The sequence below is a fragment of the Theobroma umbraticum genome, unplaced genomic scaffold (genome assembly GCF_002168275.2).
Source record: "Theobroma umbraticum cultivar Fairchild unplaced genomic scaffold, ASM216827v3 scaffold_25.0, whole genome shotgun sequence".
Lineage (NCBI taxonomy): Eukaryota > Viridiplantae > Streptophyta > Magnoliopsida > Malvales > Malvaceae > Theobroma > Theobroma umbraticum.
In genome coordinates, this window is record NW_018397282.1 from 648,160 (window position 1) to 671,133 (window position 22,974).

The following is a 22,974-nucleotide window of genomic DNA, read 5'->3' on the forward strand; positions in this document are numbered from 1 at the left end:
ATAACTTTATGAACTTAATGGTTGTAATGCTCACATGATTTTATTTATAAATGTGTGTGTGTGTGTGGCATTATTGGGTGAAAGTGTGTATATATATGTTGCTTCTTGATTGTGTTGAATCAATATAATTCTTAATGCCTTGATTGAGTCTATCGTGAATGGAAATATATCTTGACTTGATAATGTGTTGGATTGATGGTTAGACATTCTTGATCTTAATGCCTATATATTTTTTATAATTTTCATTAACCATTGTCTCTTGAGTCATAATGCTTAAAGTTCACACTTTTATTCCTTTTTGATATAACAAAAAGGGGGAGAAAGTTTATGAACACATTGAAATGCTTTCGTATACTATTGATAAAGTTCAATCTTTTTGAAAACTTCTTAAAATTTCATTCATGTGTTGAGGGGGAGAGTATAGACTTTATATCATTTTTCTAAACCCTTCTCACTTGAACTTAAAAGTTTTCAAACAAGTGCTTAGTGACTAACGGAGTTAAAGGGAGAGATTTCAAGAGATTTCAAATGCAAATATGCTCATGATTTTGTCATATCAACAAAGGGGAGATTATTGGCATTGAATATCTTATGTTTTGATTTGACAACATTGCATGATATCTTGGTTTTGATCTTAAATATTTGAAATTGTCTAATATCATGTTCTGATCCTCCCAAGATTGTTCAAATGTTTGAAAAGCAAATTCATAATTAGAAAACATCACAAAGCTTTTCAAAACATTGAGTCTTCAATTGAGTAAATATAAAGCAAATATGCTTTGATTGATATTTGATTGTAGGAAAGAAGCATGGAAGAAAAAGCTGAAGTAATGAGTCAAAAAGTCAAGGAATATTGAAGACATAAGGCAAGAGTCGACCCTAGAGAAGCTCTAATCTACCTTATGGCAAAATGGTCGAAGAATTACTGAAGAATTGTGAAACAAAAAAGCCATAGTAGACTCTATAAACGCCATAAACAACCCTATGGCAAGAATGAATGAAAAATCACGAAAACATGAAACCACAGTCGACTTTCAGATAGAATGAAAGCACAATTCGAGGTTTAAGAACCATAGTTGACCTTGATGAAGCTACAGTCAACCCTAAGGCAAAACACTCATAACAATTGGTGATAGATGGACTAATGAACAGATTTTCATAGAAAGGCTTGCTTGGGCCCAATAGGCATGAATAGATTTTCATAGAAAGGCTTGCTTAGGCCCAATGGGGTATGCCTATTGGGCCCATGCGCTAGTCATGGCCTGAGATGGGGCTATGATACCGACGGGAATGCTTGAACCTCTACCAGTACCAACCACATCATGGGAAAGCATTTCTCTTGACTTCATAGTAAGGCTCCCTAAAATGGAAGAAATGACAATGATTTTGGTGCTAGTGGACCATTTTTCAAAGTACGTTACATTTATCCCAATATAGAAGCTTAGCTCTGCAGAAGAAACTGCTTGTACAATTTTCAAACATGTGGGAATATACGAAGGCATTCCTAAAAGTATTATTAATGACAAGGATCCAAAAGTTACTAGTTTCTTTTAGAAAGAGTTTTTCAAGCTATTAGGGTTAGAACTTAATATCTCCTTTAATTATCATCCATAGGCAAAAGACGAAACGGAACACTTCAATGGATTGTTCAAAAGAATATCTACAATACTTTGTACAGGTCAATCAGAAAAATTGGCCTAATTTGCTAGATGTGGCTCAATTATGTTTCAATTTATAGAAAGCTCCACTATAAACAAAACTCTTTTCAAAGTTATCATCGGGCAACAATCTAGACTCCCCTACACTTTGGTGGAATCTTACATTGAGAAGAGCCCTCAAGCCTTCGAGCCTTTAATTTTGCTAAGGAGTGCAAATAGAACACTAAGATCACCTATGTCTATCTAAAGAAAGCTTTCAGTTGCATGAAAAAGTTGGGCAAACAAATGTCGAATAAAGTAACATTTTAAGGAAGGAGACCTTGCATTAATGAAATTGGTAACTGAACAACTCAAATTCTTAAGAAAAAAGATCGGCAACTAACATGGAAGTATGAAGGCTCAATGCCAATTATTACTAAGGTAAGGAAAACCTCCTACAAGATTGATCCACCTAAGTGGATGAAGGTGCATATAATGTTTCACATTAGCAACTTGAAATCGTTCCATGCAAATCCAACAAATGCAAGCAAAAGTCAAGCCACAAGAGCCATGATCAACACCAAGCCACCATTCAACACTTAGTAGAGGAGATTCTTGCAGATAGATTGGCCATAATCAATCAACGACCAACACAGGAGTACTTGGTGAAAAGAAAAAGTCTTAGGATAGATGAAATCACCTGGGAGAAAGAAGTTGACCTCCGTGCCTTCAAGTAAAAAATCAAAGAGTTTCAAGCCAACTAGTCAACTAAAATGTCTACAGAAGGAGTGAGGTAAAATGTAATGAGCCAACCTTATATAAGGCTATGACAGGGTAAAATCATCTAGGATATTAAGTCCATTATACCCTCAGGGGAAATATTCCCCTTTTAAAAATTATAATGGCACTTGGTACCATATTTAGAAATGCTCGTTAAGTTTTAGGTGGAAGACCTTTTAGGGAAGGAATGTTTCTATTTCACTCATTGTAATGATTCTTGGTGGTATGCTTGTAAAGCTTCATTCTCTCTTTATAAGAGATGAGCAATCAGTGGATTGTTAAGCTTTTTATTGGTAAAGGTATGTTTGTAACTAACCATCTAATGTTCCCCCTATGGCTTGACGATGGCACATTAGTGGTTTTGATCCCTTTTTACTTACTTTCGATATTAATAAACCATTTTCCCTTTTTATGGATTCAATGGTTGCGTATATAGCATCCTTTATGCCTTATGATTTCAGAATTATTGTTGCATAAACTAACTAATGGCTATTATCGATGTTTGCTCAGATATAATCGAGTTATTACCTACCTTGTGTGGAAGCGTCCACTCAAATGCCACATGGATCATCATGTACTTAAGTAAAGGGGCATAGCCCGTGATAGTGTTCCAGTGTGTATCCATAACAATAAATTGAAATTATGGATACTAGCTTTTTATGCTATATCCTAGTGAATTTGGTTATTCAAGAATGACATTGTATTTAATAGAAACATTGATGGCAAGCAATTATATGACTTGAGCAAGTTACGAATTGTTGTTTGGAACAAAGTTAAGTGGCTAAAGTTAATAAGGTCACAATGAAGATATATTCAGAAATCTAAGCCTTATTTCCATTACTCCAAGTCAAAGCCGGCTAAAGATAGAATGATGTGGGAGGCTCCAATGTTAGGGTGGGTTAAATTCAATATGGACAGTGATTCTGTTAGAAATCCAAGAGATGCGAGAATTGGAGGATCTTGCGTAATTATAAGGCTAACATCATTATCAAATTCTTTAAGTGAGTGGGGATGTGTGACGCAAACTTTATAGAAATCCTTAACATCAAAGAAGCTTTTATTTTATTCACTAAGTTCCTAAGGCAGTTACAATTTAATTTATGGGTAGAGAGTGGCTTAAAAATTGCGATGATGTGGTTAAATAATCCTTCCAAGGCACCATGGTGGTGTAGGCATTGCATGGTGCAAATCAGCTATCTTCAAAAGTCAATTAATCTATATGAAAGGTAACTCACATTATGAGAAAGGCCAATGATGATGTGGATTTATTAGTTAAAGAGGGAGTTGGAAAAGAGAAGGAGTTGGTTTAATATTTTGGATTTAATGAACGATTGTGGTACCAAATGTGATACTTATATCCAAACATATATATATATATATAATTGGATAGATAGTAGAACTTGTAAAAGATCCTATTTTGTTGGATTTATTTTTAAAGATAGGTCCTTGAAGCTTCCGTTGGATGAGAAACGTTATCCTGATTAGCTTCCATTGGATGAGAAATGCTATCCTGATTATAGACTAAATGGTGGTTTGAATTTGATAAAAGTTAGGGTGTGAAAGGAATTTGAGTTTTGCTTGGTTTGTATTAGGTTCTGGATAGGAATGGAGTTTAGTAGCGGTGATATTGTCATGAGATTAAAGGTGAGAATATGTTAAATCTGGACAGTAATTTGAACTGCGGGTAAAAGGCTTGGATTCAGATAGGAGATATTGTTCAACTGTCATAGTAGCTATAACTTGAGATTGGAGTGCAGTCTTGCTTTGTAGAAGAAACAGCTTGTACAATTTTCAAACATGTGGGAATATACTAAGGTATTCCTAAAAGTATTATTAATGACAGGGATCCAAGAGTTACTAGTTTCTTTTAGAAAGAGTTTTTCAGGCTATTAGGGTTAGAACTCAATATCTCCTCCAATTATCATCCATAGACAGAAGACGAAATAGAACGCTTCAATGGATTACTAGAGGAATATTTACGACACTTTGTACAAGTAAATTAGAAAAATTGACTTAATTTGCTAGATGTGGCTCAATTATGTTTCAATTTGTAGAAAGCTCCACCATAAACAAAACTCTTTTCGAAGTTGTCATCGGGCAATAATCTAGACTCCCCCACACTTCGGTGGAATCTTATATTAAGAAAAGCCCTCTAGCCCTCAAGCCTTTAATTTTGCTAAGGAGTGGGGATAGAACACTGAGATCGCCTAAGCCTATCTAGAGAAAACTTCCAACCACATGAAGAAGTGGGCAAACAAAGGTCGAAGAAAGTGTCACTTTAAGGTATGGGACCTTGCACTAATGAAATTGGTAACCAAACAACTCAGATTCTTAAGAAAAAAGATCAACAACTAATGCAAAAGTATGAAAGCTCGATACCGATTACAACTAAAGTAAGGAAGACCTCCTACAAGATTGATCCACCTAAGTGGATGAAAATGCATATAGTGTTTCACGTTAGCAACCTGAAATCATTCCAAACTGATCCAACAAATGCAAGCAAAAGTCAAGCCACAAAAGCCATCATTAGCACCAAGCCACCATTGCAACATCGAGTATAAGAGATTCTTGCAAACAGAACGACCATATTCAATCAACTACCAACACAGGAGTACTTAGTGAAATGGGAAAGTATGAGGACAGATAAAATCACTTAGGAGAAAGAAGTTGACCTCCGCGCCTTCAAGCAAAAGATCAAAGAGTTCCAAGCCAACTAGTCAACGAAAACGTTGACAGGTTGAGTGAGGTAGAATGTCATGAGCTAACCTTGTATAGGGCTATGACAAGGTAAAACTATCTAGGAGATTAAGTCCATTGTACCGTCAAGGGAAATGTTCCCCTTTTAATCATTGTAATGACACTTTGTAGCATATTTGGAAATGCTCATTAAGTCTGAAGGTGGAAGACCTTTTAGGGAAGGAATGTCTCCATTTCACGCATTGTAACGATTCTTGGTGGTATGCTTGTAAAACTTTGTTCTCTCTTTATAAGAGGTGAGCAATCAGTGGATTGTTAAGCTACCTCATTGGTAAAGGTATGTTTGTAGCTAACCATCTAATGTTCCCCTTATGGCACGACGATGGCACGTTACTGCTTTTGGTCCCTTTGTACTTATTTTAGATATTAATAAAACATTTTTCCTTTTATGGATTCAATGGTTGCGTATATGGCATTCTTTATGCCTTATGACTTTGGAATTACTTTTGCATAAACTAACTAGTGGCTATTATTGATGTTTGCTCATATATAATCAAGTTATTGGCTGGCTTGTGTGGAAGTGTCCACGTAAGCGTTGCACAGACTATCACGTACTTAAGCAAAGAGGCATAGTTAGTGATAGTGTTTTAGTGTGTATCCATAACGATAAATTGAAATTGTGGCTACTAGCTTTTTATGCGATATCCTAGTCAATTTGGTTATTCAAGAATGACATTGTATTTAATGGAAAGAGTTGGGATGGCAAGCAATTGTAGGACTTGAGCAAGTTAAGGATTGTTGTCTGGAACAAAGTTTAAGTGGCTAGAGTTGATAAGGTCACATGAAGATATATTCAAAAATGTAAGCCTCCTGTCCATTACTCTAAGTCAAAGCCAGCTAGAGATAGAATGATGCAGAGGCTCCAATGTTAGGGTGGGTTAAATTCAATATGGATGGTGCTTCTGTTGGAAATCCAAGAGATGCGAGAATTGGAGGATCTTGCGTAATTATAAAGGTGACATCATTATCGGATTCTTTAAGTGAGTGGGGATGTGTGACGCAAATTTTATAGAAATCCTTTCCATCAAAGAAGCTTTTATTTTATTCACTAAGTTCCTAAGGCAGTCACAATTTAATTTATGGGTAGAGAGTGGCTTAAAAAATGCGATGATGTGGTTAAATAATCCTTCCAAGGCACCATGGTTGTGTAGGCATTGCATGGTGCAAATCAGCTGCCTTCAAAAGTCAATTAATCTATACGAAAGGTAACTTACATTATTAGAGAGGCCAATGATGATGTGGATTTGTTAGCTAAAGAGGGAGTTGGAAAAGAGGAGGAGCTGGTTCAGTAGATGGTAGAACTTGTAAAGGATCCTATTTTGCTGGATTTATTTTTAAATATGGGTCCTTGCAGCCTCCGTTGGATGAGAAACGTTATCCTGATTATAGACTGAATGGTGGTTTGCATTTGATAAGAGTTGGGGTGTGAAAGGAATTTGAGTTTAGCTTGGTTTCTATTGGGTTTTGGATGGGAATGGAGTCTAGTGGCAGTGATACTGTCATGAGACTAAGGGTGAGAATATGTTAAATCTGGACAGCAATCTGAACTGCGGGTAAAAAGGCTTGGATTCGGACAGGAGATAATATTGTTCGACTGTCATAGCAGCAATAACTCGAGGCTGGAGTGCAGTCTTGATGTCTGGATCCGACAGCTTCTTGTGATTCAGACATCAGTGGAGTGGGTGGTGCTCATCAGTTTTTGCATGTTGGTGTTTTGGACAGCACCTATTTTGGGCTTTTAATGACTACTCATGCCGTAGAGATCCTCAATTTATGGGCTTGGATCTCTCCAATTTTGAGTCTGAATTTGTAAGAAGTTCTATTTTGCTTTCATTTTTATTTTTTATTATTAAAATATTAATTTATTTTTTATAAAAATATAAATAATTAATAATTAAAAATTTTATATACATTCCAATATTTAATTCATTATTTTATACATTATTCTCTATTTAAAAAACAGAATTCGAATCCCCATCTTCTAATTATAAAAAAAAATATTAAAACTTTTATATGATAGAGTTAATAATAATAAGGTTATTTGTATTCATAATGATTTGAACTCTGTTAATCCATGAAGCCTAAAAGAGCCCTGTAGCATGGGATGGGATGGGATGTTGGTATTTGCTATTTAGCAATTCCCTTTGAAACAGAGCTAAGACTGATGTAAGACTGATGTATCCCACCCACCAAGCTGGAAAGTAACATCCAAACCAAGCCCTGCAGGCTCCAGGATTGTTAAACATGCTGCAGCTTCAAGCCCGCCTTATCAAGTCACTCTCTTTTTCGCGCCTGCCACCGCCAGCACCCTCCTCCTCCACCTCTATCCTTCAACGTGTTGCTTCTTCTCAACCCAAAGGTCGGTAGGTCACACTTCTCAAATGGGTTTCTTGAGATGCACAAGTCTGCGCATTGCTTTTCTATGCAAAGTTATTTTTCGATTTTGCTGTAACCGGTTTCTCTGGAAATTTGGCTTCTTGTTTAAATTAAAGATGCAATCTTTTTTAAATTTGGGAGGAAGAGAGGAGTAACGGCTGATTTCTACGAGTTCAAAACCATACTGGGATGTTTAGATGTAATGTGGAAAATGACTTGCCTCATCCATGCATCTTTGCTTTATTTTCATAGAAATCCATCGTATTGATTAGGGCCCATTGTGGGGAATGGCCATGGTTATCAACACGTCAGTTCCAACGAGACATTTCTTTCAACAAGATAGAATGGCCAGTGAGGATTGTTCAGTCAGTTCTAATTGCTTGTAAGAGATATTAAAAGCCAGAGAAACAGTAAACCAGGTTATAAGCTCAGCAAACATTCTTGACCATTATTATAATGTTATCACTTTCCTTCTTGATTCTTTCTAGGAAAAAATGGTGGTTAGATTAAGTTGTGTCAATTTGTCATGGATAACATTTTTATTCTAAATCCATCGTTTTAGGACAACGGAAGGAAATAGAAACCAAAATGGAGCAATTTAATGACAATGAAACATTTCAGGGCATGCCTCTTTGACGTCTCTCCCTTCGCCATATCCCCTTAGAATTTACTCAAAGGAATGTGTTAGCTTATACAAATATTAGAAGATCATTGATGTAGTTTAAAGAGATTAGAAGGGCTGCGGTTAGTCTATTTTCATTTTCCTGGTAATTGGGCTTTGTCCCCCCTTATATTTAAGCTTATGTCATATCAGAAAAGTTTCACAAAAGCGTTTCTGACATTCTTTAATGATGTCCAATCTGCATTAGATTCCTGTGTCATGTGCTGGATTGCTGTCTCATTGTTATGCTCTGCCTTACTTGAGAAAACTGACACATAAAGAACTCAAACTTAGGGTTAGTCGATTGATTTTAAATTTCTTAATCTTATTGTAATTATTTTGGCTTTGATAGGGGTTGCAAAGGTTGTTCTGAAGAAGGGGAAGACACAACTGTTTAAAAATGGAAGCCCAATGGTTTACAGTGGAGCAGTTGATAGAATAATTGGTAGACCGCCACCTAAGACTGGAGATATTGTGCTGGTAGCTGATGGGACAGAAACACCTATTGGATGGGGCCTGTATAATTCAGTTTCTATGTTCTGCGTTCGGCTCATGCAGCTAGAAGAGGAAGCAACAAGGTAGTTATTCAAAGAAGGGCAGGGTCTTGCAGTTGGTTTAACTTACTCCACAAGGCAATTAACCTCCTTAAATTATGCCGCACAGAGATCCTTCTTGTGCACTGGACATGGAGAACCTGCTTGAAACTAGAATCAATGCAGCTATAGAGTTACGTCGAGGATTAGGTCTTCCTTCAGACGCTACGAATGCATACCGTCTTGTCAATAGTGAAGGAGACAGGTAACTGTAATCATGAATTATACTTGTTGATTCAAGATTTAGAAGGGAATGGCATTTGATCAAATGATGTTCAACACAAACAAACAGATATATGCACAAATAATTTTCTCTTAAAGTTGGATTCACAAGCTGGTTAGTTGGATAGATAGCATAGTGGGATTTTAGGGTGTTTAGGGTGGTTTCCTTTCCGAAAGTGTACAGGGAATTCGACAAGGAGAGAATTTTGTAATGGTATACCCCTGGTTGTTGGGGCATAACCTTGCAAAATTGTTGTAAGTGGTGAACTCAGGTTCTCCCTTTCTTCAATTCAAATGAAATTTCAAGAAAAAGATAGCATAGTGGGTTTGGGAAGCAGGTTATGGGGCTTATAACTAAATCAATGTATTTTTAGACAGCTAGATTGTTGATTTCTGTTTTATTAGAAAGCTATTAAAAGGGGAAATGAGATAACCCACTGGTATCAAAACTATGATACTGCACCAATAAGAAACAAGAAACAGAAACAAGAAAATAGAAAGAAGAAAGAAGAAGAAAAAGATAAAACACATTAAATGGTCTGCGGTTTTTCTCTGTATGTCTGAGAGCCAGCCAGTATTTCTCATAATCCATTTCTGATTCCAACCAAACTGTTTCTGGATGCTTATTTTCTTATTTGCAAATTGGATGTCACTTCTTCACTGTAGATTGTCAGGATTAATTGTCGATGTCTTTGGAGATTTAGCAGTAGTAGCGTCATCTGCTGCTTGGGTTGAGAAGTACAAATCACAAGTAGAAGCATGCATCAGTGGCATTGATGAAATTAATCATATACACTGGAGACCCTCTATTGAAATTTTAAAAGAAGAAGGAATGGATGCATCAGATCTGAAAGAGTTGCATCCATCCACTTGTCCCCAAAGAACAAAGGTAGGAATCCCTTGAAATATTGCACACTGAACATGTTGAAAGGGTTCTGATGCACATTCTGTATCCATATCAATTTAAATATATAAAGTCTGAGCTTGAAGTTTGAGGATTCTCCCTCCAGGATTGTATCTCATTTATAAAATGAAGAGAAATATTAGATTTCATTCTTTCCCAATTGATGAAATGCCATTTTGCTTGATAAGTGACTGTGATCACTCTTTTACTTAGGGTCTTTGAAATGCTTTGTACAGAAACTGCTTTTTGTTTGTGACTTTTTCCTTTATGCCATTGTTTAACATGCGTCTTATAAGGTGTCATGCTACTTCTATATGCCAGGTTCTGGAAAATGGGATTTCTTATTCAATCTCATTGGAGGGTCAGAAGACAGGATTTTATGCTGATCAGCGTGAAAATCGTAAGTTCCTATCAACAATTTCACGTGGTCGGAAAGTTCTAGATATTTGCTGCTACAGTGGTGGTTTTGCTCTAAACGCAGCAAAAGGAGGTGCCATGAGTATTACCGGTATCTAACTGCTAAAATTTTTATTCATACTTTGCAAAATGCCTACTTGTATTGCTAATAATTTTGGCTAACATGAGTTGTCATACATGCCTTGTGCAAATGCATATTTGTAATAACCCAAAAATTAAAGGGGCAATTACTGGCTTGTACATGATGAAACTTGCATAGATTTTGAAATTAATTTGTCAAGGATTTTCTAGAAAACAGACTAATAATAGCCAAAGGTCACTTTAAGTGAAAATTTGTAAAACAGAACTATTAGAACCTTGTATTCTTGGATTCATTACTGGTGGGAATGTGATTTCTTATCCAAATTTGGTCATTTCCCTTATCCACTTGAAATTATGTATTTTATGTTTCTTGCAATATCAGTATTTGAGCATAGACCTAGCTTTGGCCTCTTTTCTTTGCCAATAGCTGAATTTCTGAACATGTTGAAGAATGTGGCAATAAACTAGGAGTTGTGGAAGAAGATTCTTATAGCTGGTTGGGAATTAAAGTTTAGTTAAGTATTGAGATCAAAATTTGTGGTTGAACTTTTTTATGAGAAAAGCTGGTAACTTCTTCAACTTTTGAAATTTTAGAATCAGCCAGCAGATCCCTTTTGACCTGGAGTTGTATTCAACGTTAAGTATCTCCTGACAAAGCTCATTTAAGCAAGAAAGCTTAAAATCTTTTTCTGAATGATTGTAGATATTTTCAGGGACTATTTATGTGATTCTGTCTTATATTCTATCAGGTGTTGATACATCATTGCCCGCATTAGAGCTGGCCAGAGAAAATATTGCTCTTAACTATCTAGACCCTGAAAAGATTTCACTTTTGAGAGAAGATGCAAATGAATTTATGAAGGGTGCTCTTTCTAGAAATGAATCGTGGGATGTAGTTATTATTGATCCTCCAAAATTAGCACCAAGCCGAAAGGTATTAAACAATGTATTTAACATTTAGCACAATCTGAACTTCTTGTGGATAACATTGGAAGCTGACTTGTTCCAAGGTGAAGAAATTTTACGTGCTCTGCATCTGTATGCACATTCATGAAGACAGTCTAATTCATATGATTTATTATCGTGTTAATTAATCTCCTATATAGTTGTGCTATTTCTTGTTCTGGTATCGTGCAAAACTCCTTGAGTTTAGCAGCAGTTTAAAGCAGCTTAGGTGAGTTGAAATGAATAAATTTTTTTTAATTAATTTCAAGATAAACTTTGTTGTCTTTCCATGAATAAATTAATAAGAATATCCTATAGTTTCACTTCACATTCACATAACTGAACATGTTACACTTCTCGTGCACCCAGATCCTGGCAATTCTCATGTATGAAAAGTATGCTGTGAGTTTACTAATGCCTTTGCCCTTGTTGCAACATACCCACTTTTATATTTATGTCTCTTAAAATCTAATAATACCCAGGTTCTCCAAAGTGCATCAGGCATGTACAGGAACTTAAACTCACTAGCAATGCAAATAACAAGAAGAGGTGGCCTTCTCATGACTTGTTCTTGTTCAGGAGCTATGACCCAAAGTGGGATGTTCTTGCGTACTCTTCAGGCAAGTATTTTCTGTAACTTGTACTTTCCCTAGCAGTATAAACCATCCTAACAATGCCTCCAATAGATTATAGTGCCCGTATTTCTATAATTGGAGAAATTGTTGTTGAGAAAATTGGTTTAAGTTGTTACTATTAGCATCATTATCGTGCTGCATATCATTATCATTACACAAGAAAGTTGCATACAAATTTAGTCCAATTAAGTAGCCAGTTCAAAGGAAAACCCACCATGCCAACCCAGCAGCTCAAAGCATCTTCTTCTCTATCTCGCTAGGTAATTGTTACGAGAATAGTTAGTTGCTATGAAATTTAGCTAATATGAAAGGAATTAAGAGGAAGGGCAGGAATCCTATAGTTTTGTTCTATGAAGCATTTAAGCAAGAACTAGTTTTCAGACACTTCCATTTGTTTCGGCTGATCACCAACATAGAACCATGATCAATCCACAAAAAAGTGTTGAAATGTGTAAGTTTACTTCTGAAAACAGACCTCTTAAATTCCAAGTGTTACTTGACCTATTTTTCTCTGAAATCAGGGTGCTGCATCGATGGCAGGGAGAAAAATCACAGTCCTAAGACAGAGTGGAGCAGCTTGTGATCATCCTATTGATCCATCCTACCCAGAGGGTGCATACCTTTCAAATATCCTGCTTCGCATACTGTGACATTACAATTTTCATAGAAATATAAAGCATTGGAGGAATCTGTTTTCTTAGCTGATGAAAATTCTTGTACTTGTATTGAGCTGTTGCTGAAATTATACATAGAATTTACTGTTGACAAGCTGTTTCACAATTCAAATTAAATGGAACTATAATATTTGGCAATCCCAAATTATATATTAGCCATTTTATAATATTAACACAAAATTACATCAACCATTCTGATAAGGTTTCCACTCTTGCCTAGTGCCCTCCTGGATTTCTGTTCCATGACAAATAAGATGGGTCTCCAAGTCGCCTGAAATGGTAAGTCGTACAACACATCAGTTGCAACAAACCAATATAATAACTCATGAAAAGGTATAACCCTATGTCCAGCAAATTATACACATATAAAGATAAGTAGAGGTTTCTTCTGTAGATAACAATAGGTCTAACCCCTTCACCCCACCCAATCCTCACCTAAAAAATCAAGTACTAGGCATACCGTCTATAAAACTAGATTCATTAGCTTGATGTAACCTACTTTCCGCAGTCACAAAGGCCAAGACACTGGTAAGCAGACAGAAAATCCAAGAAAAAACTGAACACTTGAGATATTCACCCCTTCACGCAACAAGGAGCCAAATTGGCCCATGCCTAAATGATTCACAACTAAATATGGGTAGGAATCATGGGGTTTAAAGGTAATTTTCCTTAACACCAGGCTGATTTTTCCTCATCTAACCTTTATGTGTAGTCTAAGACAGCAGAATGTGAAATTTTGATTTCCCTAATTAGATTTCCCCCAAGACAAGTTGGTAAACATAACAGCAACCTTGCCATAGTATGTGAAAGCTTAGTTTAGATACCCTGTTTGAGGCTGTGTTGCAAGAAAACAATGAAAGAAATCAGAGTTTACCTTGGCTTGACCAGATAGACAACAGTGAAAGACAAAGCCAAAAAGAAGCACAGCCCACCAACAGTGAGATAAGCAATGCCAAGGAAGTCGTTTTTTCCACCAAGCCAGCTAGTAGTCGAAAGCACAAGTTTCTTCTTGCCATTAAAACTATATGTGTTGTAATTATTCTCCAATGAAACCTGTATGACTTCATTTGGTTGGAGATCCCGTTCTATCTTCCCATACAACTTCCTAAAAGTTGGCAGAGCAGCAGTTCGCATCCAAACAATGAGGTCTTCCTGCTCACTCAACTGTCATATATATCATATGTTAGCCAGTAGTTTAATATTTAAAGGGAATTTCAAAGAGTAAACAAAGGCTCCTTCAATGAAAAAATACAGGCTCCTAGAGATTTTAATGTTTGCAACAGAAGCCTTTTAAAGAGGGTTTCGTTAACAAATGAATACACTTATTTTGCAACAATATTAATAATGCCAGAATTATTTGCTTTCCTAGCGCACACAAATGCCCAGATGATGGAGACCACTGTATATATTTTTACAAACACTTGCTTTAAACAGAAATTCAGGAAAGAGTATATTGGTTATTTGTGCATATTTTGTAGGCCTTCATTTAATTTATTTTCACGGGCTGAATTTATAGTCTATGAAGCACATATAAATAGGTTTTTGACAAACTTCTGAGGTATCTTTTAATAATTGAGATATTGAGAATTGTGACATACATAAATGAAAAACTAAGTCCCAACCACACCATGCCCCACCTGTCTTGCTATGCATCCAGAATTCTTAAAACTAATTTGGCAATTTTGACATTTCACAACCAAACTCAGAATAGGCATTTTGGCTGAGAGCATGACATGCAGAATTTCAGAGGTGAGGGGAGAGAGGAAGACAGCATGCCAAAGAGAGGACAGTAAAGGAGAGAAAGAAAGGCAGGAAGAGAAGACAGAGAAGAAAAGGATGACCGCCTGGGTCCCCAAAGCCCCCACCCTTCTTTGGGCTCCAGCTTTGAAAGGGGCTAGATTTGGCTCATTGCGGGCCGGCCAAGAGAGAACATAAAAGAAAAAGGGAAAAAGAATGAAACAAAAAAGATAAAAAAAAGAGACAGTAAAGAAATGTTAAATGGAATAAGGAAATATAAAAAGGAAAAAAGATAAAATTAAATGTTTAGTTAACATAAGGCAGTATAACAATATTATAGAATAACAAATTATAATGATCATTAATAATTAATTATATAAAGAAGATCAATGTTGAAATCAATTTGAAAATTTAGGAAATGTTTTATTCTCACATCATAAATGTAATATACATATTACTGAATTATATGTTTAGTTTTTTAAGAAATATATTTTTTAAATTACATGAATTGCTATTTTTTAATAATGTTAATATAAATTACATAAAATTTATAATATAATATAAATTATATTATTTGCTAATAATTGTTTTTAAAATCGTGTCTTTATCCATTGATTTATTTTCCATTCACAATGCCACCTCCAAGCAAAGTTATGTACATAGAGATAAATGAATATTTGAAACCCACATGAAAGACTAAGTTAAAAATTAACGACAATGTTTCTTACGGAAAAAATTTTGTACCCATAACAACATGCATGGTTTTATTCTGGTGACTAGTGAGACTTGAGTTCTGGGATTTCGACAATTGAAAGTTCATAGTATTTCCTGAGTGCTTGTTTTGAGACTAGGTTCTACATTACTAGATGCCTGAGAAACTATATTGTGCAGAAAAAAAAAGAAAAACAGAAGGTAAAACTGAATAACAGATAAGAAGTGGTGAAAGCTTACAGGGACAGATGAATTAAGAAGTTTGCCACCTATAAAACTTCCATTCTGAAAATTGTTAGGAAACACATTTTTCCCAAACTTACTGTCCCTATCACTCTTCCATGAGATGCCCCTCTTGTTCACTGCCAACTGCTGGTTGTTGAGGGAGAAATTGAAGGTATCGTTAAATAAACTCCAAGCTATAAGACCACAGGGAACAATCGGCTTCCCATCAACAGTATTATCTTCAGGCTTACAAGAACTAACATCATCCTGACTGTTATTATTTTTCAGCTGTGAGTCACTTCGGCTCTTCACATACCTGAGATATGAAAAGCCATCAGCAATCTTGATGCCACAAAAAAATAATCATAAATATGTGCATTTCCATTCATATTGTCATTTCAACCATGAACCCTCCATCCATTGACAAAAATTAGTCGAGAAGCATACAAAGGACATATATAGCTACGACATGCTTAATCATTTTAGAAAATTCTAATACCATATTATAAAGCATCAATCTTTATGTTCTGTGTATTCGTTGTTATAGTTGGCAGATCTAAACTCCTTAATAGCAGGCAAAAAAGGGGACAAATATGATGGCGCAAAAAGCAAAAGAAAAATGATCAAGAGTTTGCAACAGATCAATCCAAATATAATAAATACAGGGTTAAAGACTAAGGATTGTCATCAAACCAAACCAATGGAGAAGAGGAATAAAGCAAACATCTAAATTTAAAAACCTTGATTAAACAGCTTGAGAATATTTTCTAATAATGACTATTCTTGCGCTCCAAAGGCAATATCTTGAATACTATGGGATCTACCACTGCAGCATAATATTCTTAAAAGAATTGATTCTAAAGCAACAAGGTTTTCCCTACATTAGCTCCTAGATCCCATTGTTACTTCAAGGATCTAAAAAATGTGAAAATAAATGTATTGAAAATCTGAAAAACGTTCATCTGTCAAAAATATTATTATACATTTAACCAGACAAACTACTGCTCCATATGTAGTCAATATATTTGACAGTGTCCGCTAATGAAAAAAGATATCCTTTATATTATATAAAGATTGACTAGCTCGCAGTAGAGTATATGATTAAGGAGTGCATAAGTTAAGGTAAAGGTACACAAAATATACCTCCGATGATTCTGGTAAAAGTTGTCAAGCTGGTAGTACACATAGATAGGCTGCTTCATGAGCTTCTTAACCTTTTAACATAAACAAGAGAAAAGTTAGAAGATATATTCATTTTTCATCTGATTTCAGGAGTTAATTATGATCAGCGATCTCTTAATGTATTAGGATACTGAAGGCTGCGGTTGGAGGAATGGGCCCTACTGGGATATAATTTTTTTGATAGGTGCCTGCTTGTGTAATTTATATAAGCGCAGCAGTCAACTTGATCCCTAAAGCCATGGCTGGGGGACTAGACCCTACATCCTTTAATCTGTGCTTGCTTGTCTATTGCATTGCCTGAGTGCAAGGTGCAAAAAAGTAATGGCCATGTGAACAAGTGCACTATTTTCTAAGCATTATGCCCAAACAATATACTTAATTCTTCTCTTGTAAAAGAAACATGAATTATCCTTTCTTGTCAATTAAAGATACCATAATAAAATTTTTGAAAAAAAAATAAAGAGAAAAAGACGTTTAACTGAGGCATGCCTTTCTGCCTGTTGCATTTCAAGGCTTGTGCCTTGTTGCACAAGGTATGCCCCCCAGCTTGAGGCCCAAGATGTCGGCTAGATTGCATTGTGCATTAGCATACAGACTACACTGCCTAAGCTTATACATAGGAGGGTTCAATATCAAATAAATGTAAATTTGGCAGAAGAAAAGAAAATAGCAATTCGAGAATTTTGGTTAAACCATAGGAAATAATCATAAATTAAAAGTTTTGACAACTGGAACTTAAATAGCAGAGAGTTCAGGGTTCCATGGTCAAATGATAAAGGGAAAAGACAAGAACAGCCTAGCAACCTCCTCGTCTTTGGGCCCCCCTAATTTTCGCCATCGTTACACTAAAAACAACAAACAGAAATGTGCATAAGAAACTCACTCTTAATGTTCTGTTGCATATTTTGTCAGCATCACTTTGTATGTATGCGACCTTATCATTTCTGAAACTTTCTGGTACACAAACATTTTCATAACGGTCAATGATTTCAACGACCTGATACAAAAGGAAAACAATGTTTAGCCAATTTTGGAGGAAGAAAAAATGAAAAATGCAAGATTTTTTCTTTCAGTGATGGAGGGCTTGATCATACATCTCGAGAGGCAAAGAGGGAAACGACTCCAATAGGAATGAAGACAATGCTAACAAGCATAAAGGCTGATATGACCTGCAGAACAAGAAAGGCAAGTATAAACAAAAAACAGTTTTCCTGAAATGCCAATGGAATTGAAAGAGGAGACACTGTCTATGCAATAGAAAATAGTAACTATTAGAAACCTACCCATCGTGGCGTTAGAATTGGCTTGCAAGCTGGAAGCTCCTGTTGGGTAAACTTAGAATCTGAGAAAAAAAAAAAAAGGGTTACCATTGTTGTTGCTTCCTATTAGTACATCCAGAAGCAGTGAAAACAAAAGATTTGCACATCATAGTTCATCTCTGATAGCATAGCATTTAAAATTAGAAGCAGCAAAAGCAATATTTGGGTGAGCAGCTAGTTTAAGACTAATTATTCCCATATATCCAATAAGCACTGATTGCAATCGTATAGACTAGATGCAACCTTGGTAACAAATACAAACAGAAACTCCTCTGCATAACCAAGAAGATGAAACAAGGCAAACAATCATGCAGCCAAAAAGGAGTCAAAATACAAGAATAGAACAGAACAATTAAAAAGTAGACGCTAAATCGAATCAAAGTCAAAAACAAGTCCAGAGAGGAGGTCAAACTACATAGCCCGTAACAAAATAGCGCGAATCGCTCTCAAACCAACAACTAAACTTGAAAAACAAGGAGATTACACTTGGGACGCTTGGAGTTCCTTCTAGGAGCAGCAGAATCAGCAGATCCAGCACCCCCAGCGCTGGACGACGGCGTATTGGAACTCATCGCAGCAGGCTCGTCTTTATCTTTTGCAGAGAAAACAAGTTAATAGCCCGAAAGAGAGGGGTGAAGAGGACTATGTAATGAAGATGGCAGGAAAAGAAAATTCAAGTAGAAGACAAATTCAAAGGAAGAGCATATACTGCTCTTTGTTTGGTACTTTTGACTTTCCAACGGGAAGGGAAAGGCAACCGAAGTTTCTTTTTCTCCCAACGCTAACGGGGTGGGGAGGCCGGCACCAAATTTGTGCGTGTCGTGTCTTAACTCTAGAAGGCACGATGGTCAAAGGCAGTACACGCTTACTGCAACATAGACCCGGTATTTTCAAGTTTGATGTCCGTCACTGCTTTTTTTTGTTTTTAATATGCTTACCACTATTATTATTATTACTAACAAACCTTATCAAATACGATCCATCGTTCATATAGACAATCAATGATGCCGCCTGTCAAAGGTTAAATTTCATAACAAGTCTCCCTTGATGGCTCTATATGGAAAACTTAATCACTTTTTTAAACCTATAGCATTTCATTGCTTATGTGTTTGTGACAGTATCTAAGAGCCCATCGAGAGTTCTTTTTATATAAAGTTATAAGTATGATTATTATTATTATTATTATTATTACATGATGCACGTTACTTATAATTAATTTTTTTTGTTCAATACACAAATTCATAGTTTTAATGTATAAATATAAATTTTATGCAAATGATGTTATGAAAACTTACATCTTAATTGTAGCATCTTTTCCTGCATTTAGGTTGTGTTTAGTACATTATCATTGTAACACTTCAAAGAAATCTGAGTGTTGAAAAAGTACTTGTTGTGAAGGTTATTGTTAAAAAGATAACATTATAACGATTGATATATATATATATATAGTGATTAAATTTTTAAAACGATTATATTATAATGTTTGGTTTAGAAGCACTTTACTATGAATGTGGTTTTAATTTATAGAAGTATCCTTGTATATGAAAATATAAACTTTAATACACTTACATTTTTTTTAATGAATTTTTAAGTTTTTAAATTTTATCCCTTAAAAATAATAGGTTAAATTATGCAATTAGTTGTTATACTCTGTCAAAGTGATGAATTTAGTCATTGTACAATGATTTGTAAAAATTGAATCTTCATATTTCTTAAACTTGACAATGTCAATCCAATGATTAACGATATTAAAATTTTTCTGTTATTTACGCGAACGTGGCATTTGACTGTACTGACGTGATATTTCTAACTGATGTGGTACTAAATATGATGAAATGGTAATGATGAAGCTGCATTTCACGAAACAGAGAAATGGTAGTGCAAACATGGAGTGACCAAGTGTTGACATGAATTTTATAAGAGCTAACATGGACTTGTCCAATGTGAGGTTACCATGTAGAATTTGTTGCTGCCAATTAAAAAAAGAAAAAACCTGAACTACCAAAACGGACCCTAAACATAAGATTACCTAAATGATTTCCCTTTTGATGAATCATCCCTAATCACTACAATATAGTTCCTATTTCAAGTTTCCATTTTTATTTTTAATTTCCATTTTCCTTTTTGAATTTTCAATTTGAATAGGTTTTAGGGTGATTTCATCAATCTATCTTCCATTTCATCAATTTGAGAGATAATTGAGAGTGAATCTAGAAAAAAGAAAAAATCGAAGAGAGAGAATTAAGAATAATCAAACAAAAAACTCAAAAAAAATGAATTTTTTATTCATCTCGTCAAGATAGTCCAAAAACTTCTTTGTGTTTTTTTATTTGAGGTTTTCTTATTTGTGGTCCTATTAAGTAAAACAACTAGATCTAACTAGAATTTTGCAACAAAAAGTTATCTACATAATTTAATATATCATGATTTGTTAAGTCACTCAAGGTTCTAGAGTATTAAATGGCAGCCTAGCTTACAAAGAAATTATGAATTTCTCATTTAATAGGAAGGGATATTAATTTGAAGAAAATAGTGGGAGAAACCAACTATAAGGTTCAAGCCTTATCTTAAATTGGTTTCAAATGCATAAATCACTTACACATGTTCAATTTTTAAATTATCTAGTTGCCAAACAAATTGAGTAACAACTTATCTCTTTGTAGCATACTCGATACTACAAGCTCACTGGGACAAACTTTTTTGATTGGTGTAGAAACTTGAGAATTGTTCTCAAGGTAAAAGAAATTTGTATGTTTTGAACAACTTTGTGCAACTGGTCACTGTTAAGGACTATGGTAATGAAGCATGAGAGGATTATCAAATTCATAAAATGATGATAATTAGGTCACATGCATGATATTGGTCAGTATATCTCTTGAGATTCAAGAACAACATGGAAATATAGATGCTCATAGTATGATTTGGCACCTTAAAGTATTGTTCAATAAAAAACATCATACACAGAGGAACAATAAAGTTTCCTTGACAAACTTAAGAGAAGTAAAACTTGTTGAAGTTCTTACTTCAAACATTTTGATGATTAAGCTATGTGGACACCCGTTTTGTTCGTAGTGTCTATTGGAATAAGGAAACATAAGTTGAAAATTTTTAAAAAAATTAGAAAAAGTAAAAAATAAGATGATGAACAAAAATAAGAAAAAATTAAAAAAGAAAAAGAAAAAGAAAAAGTGGATGGAAAGATAGAGGATAAGGATTAGTGCAAAACCGATCTTAATCCTGGTTAAAATCAAACTCTAAAAAACAAGTTTAATAAAATCAAAATTCACAAGATCAATTTTAAAATGTCAAAGCACCTCATAGGTCCCTGTGCTATAGGTTTTTCAATCAATTTAGTTCCTCCACTCCAAAATTGATTAATTTAATCTTTATACATGGCTTTTTCCAATAATTCTCAATGCGGACTGTATTCTATGAATTCGTTCAAATAATAAACACCTATATATTAGTTCAAGTATCCCAATTTTTTTTATTTATGGGATTAATTGCATAATTCGCAAAGTGAGGAACATAATCATATGTTAATCTTTTGGCTTAATCAATGTCCAATCTTGATAAAGCCTCGACTAAGAAAAATTTTAGAAATAATGTTTTGATGTAACAAAGATTTCATAATTATAACACTGTATAATTCCATTTGCAAAGCATATCTTATTCTATAGAATTTATTTTATTAGTTAATAATAATTATAAACATAAAGATAAAGATATACCTTTTATTAAAATCAAATGAATTTATTTTATTAGTTAATAATAATTATAAACATAAAGATAAAGATATACCTTTTATTAAAATCAAATGCTTAGAGTAACATAATATATCTCTACAGCCAATTGATTTATAATTAGTTATACATTAACACCTTCATTAGCCTCTACTTTTGATTCTACCCATTTTCTCTGTGACAAGAGCTTGATTACTTTTAGATTTCATAACCTTCCGTATTACTTTTTCATTAAACATATTGCCCTTTACCATCCTCAATATCAACTTGCCATTAAGAACCTAATTACTAATAATCACAACTAATATTTCATAACCATTTAGCAAAAAACTCAAAGAATAAAAAATAATGCCTACAATTCATCATCTAGGTCAATTTACATGATCATTAGTTGATTCACTATGGTTTAAAAGTAATTCAAGTACTCAATAACAAATTATCTTTTTTTTAATCTTATATCAATAGGGTTTTTAATAACAAAGGCTTTATTTTGGACAATCTTTCTCTCATACAAAGCTGCTAACTTTACCTAATACTATGGGCATTTGTCTTCTTTGTTATATGGTGAAAAACACTATCAACTCATTTTCTAGTGGTGCCAAGATGCCTTTTTACTTATAACGTTTTTAGTTATTATTTGACATGCCCTTCAACTTAGTAGAATCATCCAATGGAATCAACCAAATCCTTACAGGATATAGAATCTTTCATCATTAGCTTACAAATTGAATGATTTGAAATTTTCAATTTTATCACGAAACTTGAATCACTCTCCATGATCTAAAATAGGAACAAGCTTTTATACTAATCGTTGGATCTCAAGTAACAATTAACACAATTTTCACAATAATCATAAGAAGTAAACAACACAGTTCAAGCTAATAATAAGCACAATATATAATTTATTCAAGCAATCAACCAAAGAAATATATATATATATAGGAAACGTAAAGAATATAAAATATATATGAAAAATCTTCTAAATTTAAAGAAAGAGAAAAAACAAGGAAAAAATTTAAGCTATGTTGGAGAAAGATTGTTTCGTTGCTGCACAAATCATACATATACATACGTGTATGTATATTTATATGTATAACCACATCCAATGCATACATATATACACATTTACACATATGCATACATGTATGTGTATGTGTATGTATATGTATATGTATGCATTAGATGTGGTTATGTAGCACCATTTAAGCCATCAAAAAGCCATTTTCAAACTGTCATGGGGTTGGTCGTCATCTAAGTACATGTAATCAAAATTCTTGTTTAAGGAAAAAACTATTCCACATAAAATTGCAGAGGTTTAAGGATAATTAAAAAAACTAAATTTCTCAAAATTTTTAAAGAAAATTCAAGTTTAAAA

The 22,974-nt window shown here is 34.4% G+C and overlaps 2 protein-coding genes across 6 annotated transcripts; one reads left to right on the forward strand and one right to left on the reverse strand.

Annotated features, from left to right (window-relative positions):
- Positions 1 to 7,261: 7,261 nt before the first annotated feature.
- Positions 7,262 to 12,827, forward strand: LOC110428084 (S-adenosyl-L-methionine-dependent methyltransferases superfamily protein). Of its 5 annotated transcripts, none has more exons than XM_089785595.1 (10): positions 7,262 to 7,533; positions 8,564 to 8,789; positions 8,875 to 9,009; positions 9,693 to 9,915; positions 10,252 to 10,438; positions 11,023 to 11,064; positions 11,178 to 11,362; positions 11,743 to 11,775; positions 11,856 to 11,997; positions 12,553 to 12,827. In XM_089785595.1, the coding sequence occupies exons 1-10, from the start codon at positions 7,419 to 7,421 to the stop codon at positions 12,567 to 12,569; spliced, it is 1,305 nt and encodes a 434-aa protein (XP_089641721.1). In that variant the 5' UTR covers positions 7,262 to 7,418; the 3' UTR covers positions 12,570 to 12,827. The 5 variants fall into 5 exon arrangements, with proteins under 5 accessions (XP_089641721.1, XP_021299432.1, XP_021299434.1 ...); XM_021443757.1 differs by having other exon boundaries at positions 7,263 to 7,533; positions 11,856 to 11,993; positions 12,530 to 12,827; XM_021443759.1 differs by lacking the exon at positions 11,743 to 11,775 and having other exon boundaries at positions 7,264 to 7,533; positions 11,856 to 11,993; positions 12,530 to 12,827.
- LOC110428085 (ALA-interacting subunit 3-like) lies at positions 12,701 to 18,689 on the reverse strand. Its single transcript, XM_021443766.2, has 8 exons — positions 18,341 to 18,689; positions 17,821 to 17,879; positions 17,632 to 17,706; positions 17,421 to 17,534; positions 16,499 to 16,569; positions 15,371 to 15,671; positions 13,557 to 13,846; positions 12,701 to 12,953 (listed from the first exon to the last, which is right to left on the reverse strand). The coding sequence occupies exons 1-8, from the start codon at positions 18,426 to 18,428 to the stop codon at positions 12,899 to 12,901; spliced, it is 1,053 nt and encodes a 350-aa protein (XP_021299441.1). The 5' UTR covers positions 18,429 to 18,689; the 3' UTR covers positions 12,701 to 12,898.
- Between the last annotated feature and the right edge of the window lie 4,285 nt (positions 18,690 to 22,974).

Bases quoted from the DNA above. Each gene is read 5' to 3' on its own strand.
- LOC110428085 (XM_021443766.2), bottom strand. From the start codon at position 18,428: ATGAGTTCCAATACGCCGTCGTCCAGCGCTGGGGGTGCTGGATCTGCT. The intron at 17,535-17,631 runs GTATGATCAAGC...CTTTTGTATCAG, and splicing joins CCCTCTTTGCCTCTCGAGAT to GTCGTTGAAATCATTGACCG. The intron at 15,672-16,498 runs GTATATTTTGTG...TTCATATCTCAG, and splicing joins TTTTACCAGAATCATCGGAG to GTATGTGAAGAGCCGAAGTG.
- LOC110428084 (XM_021443757.1), top strand. From the start codon at position 7,419: ATGCTGCAGCTTCAAGCCCGCCTTATCAAGTCACTCTCTTTTTCGCGC. The intron at 7,534-8,563 runs GTCGGTAGGTCA...TGGCTTTGATAG, and splicing joins TGCTTCTTCTCAACCCAAAG to GGGTTGCAAAGGTTGTTCTG. The intron at 10,439-11,022 runs GTATCTAACTGC...TTGAAATTTTAG, and splicing joins AGGTGCCATGAGTATTACCG to AATCAGCCAGCAGATCCCTT.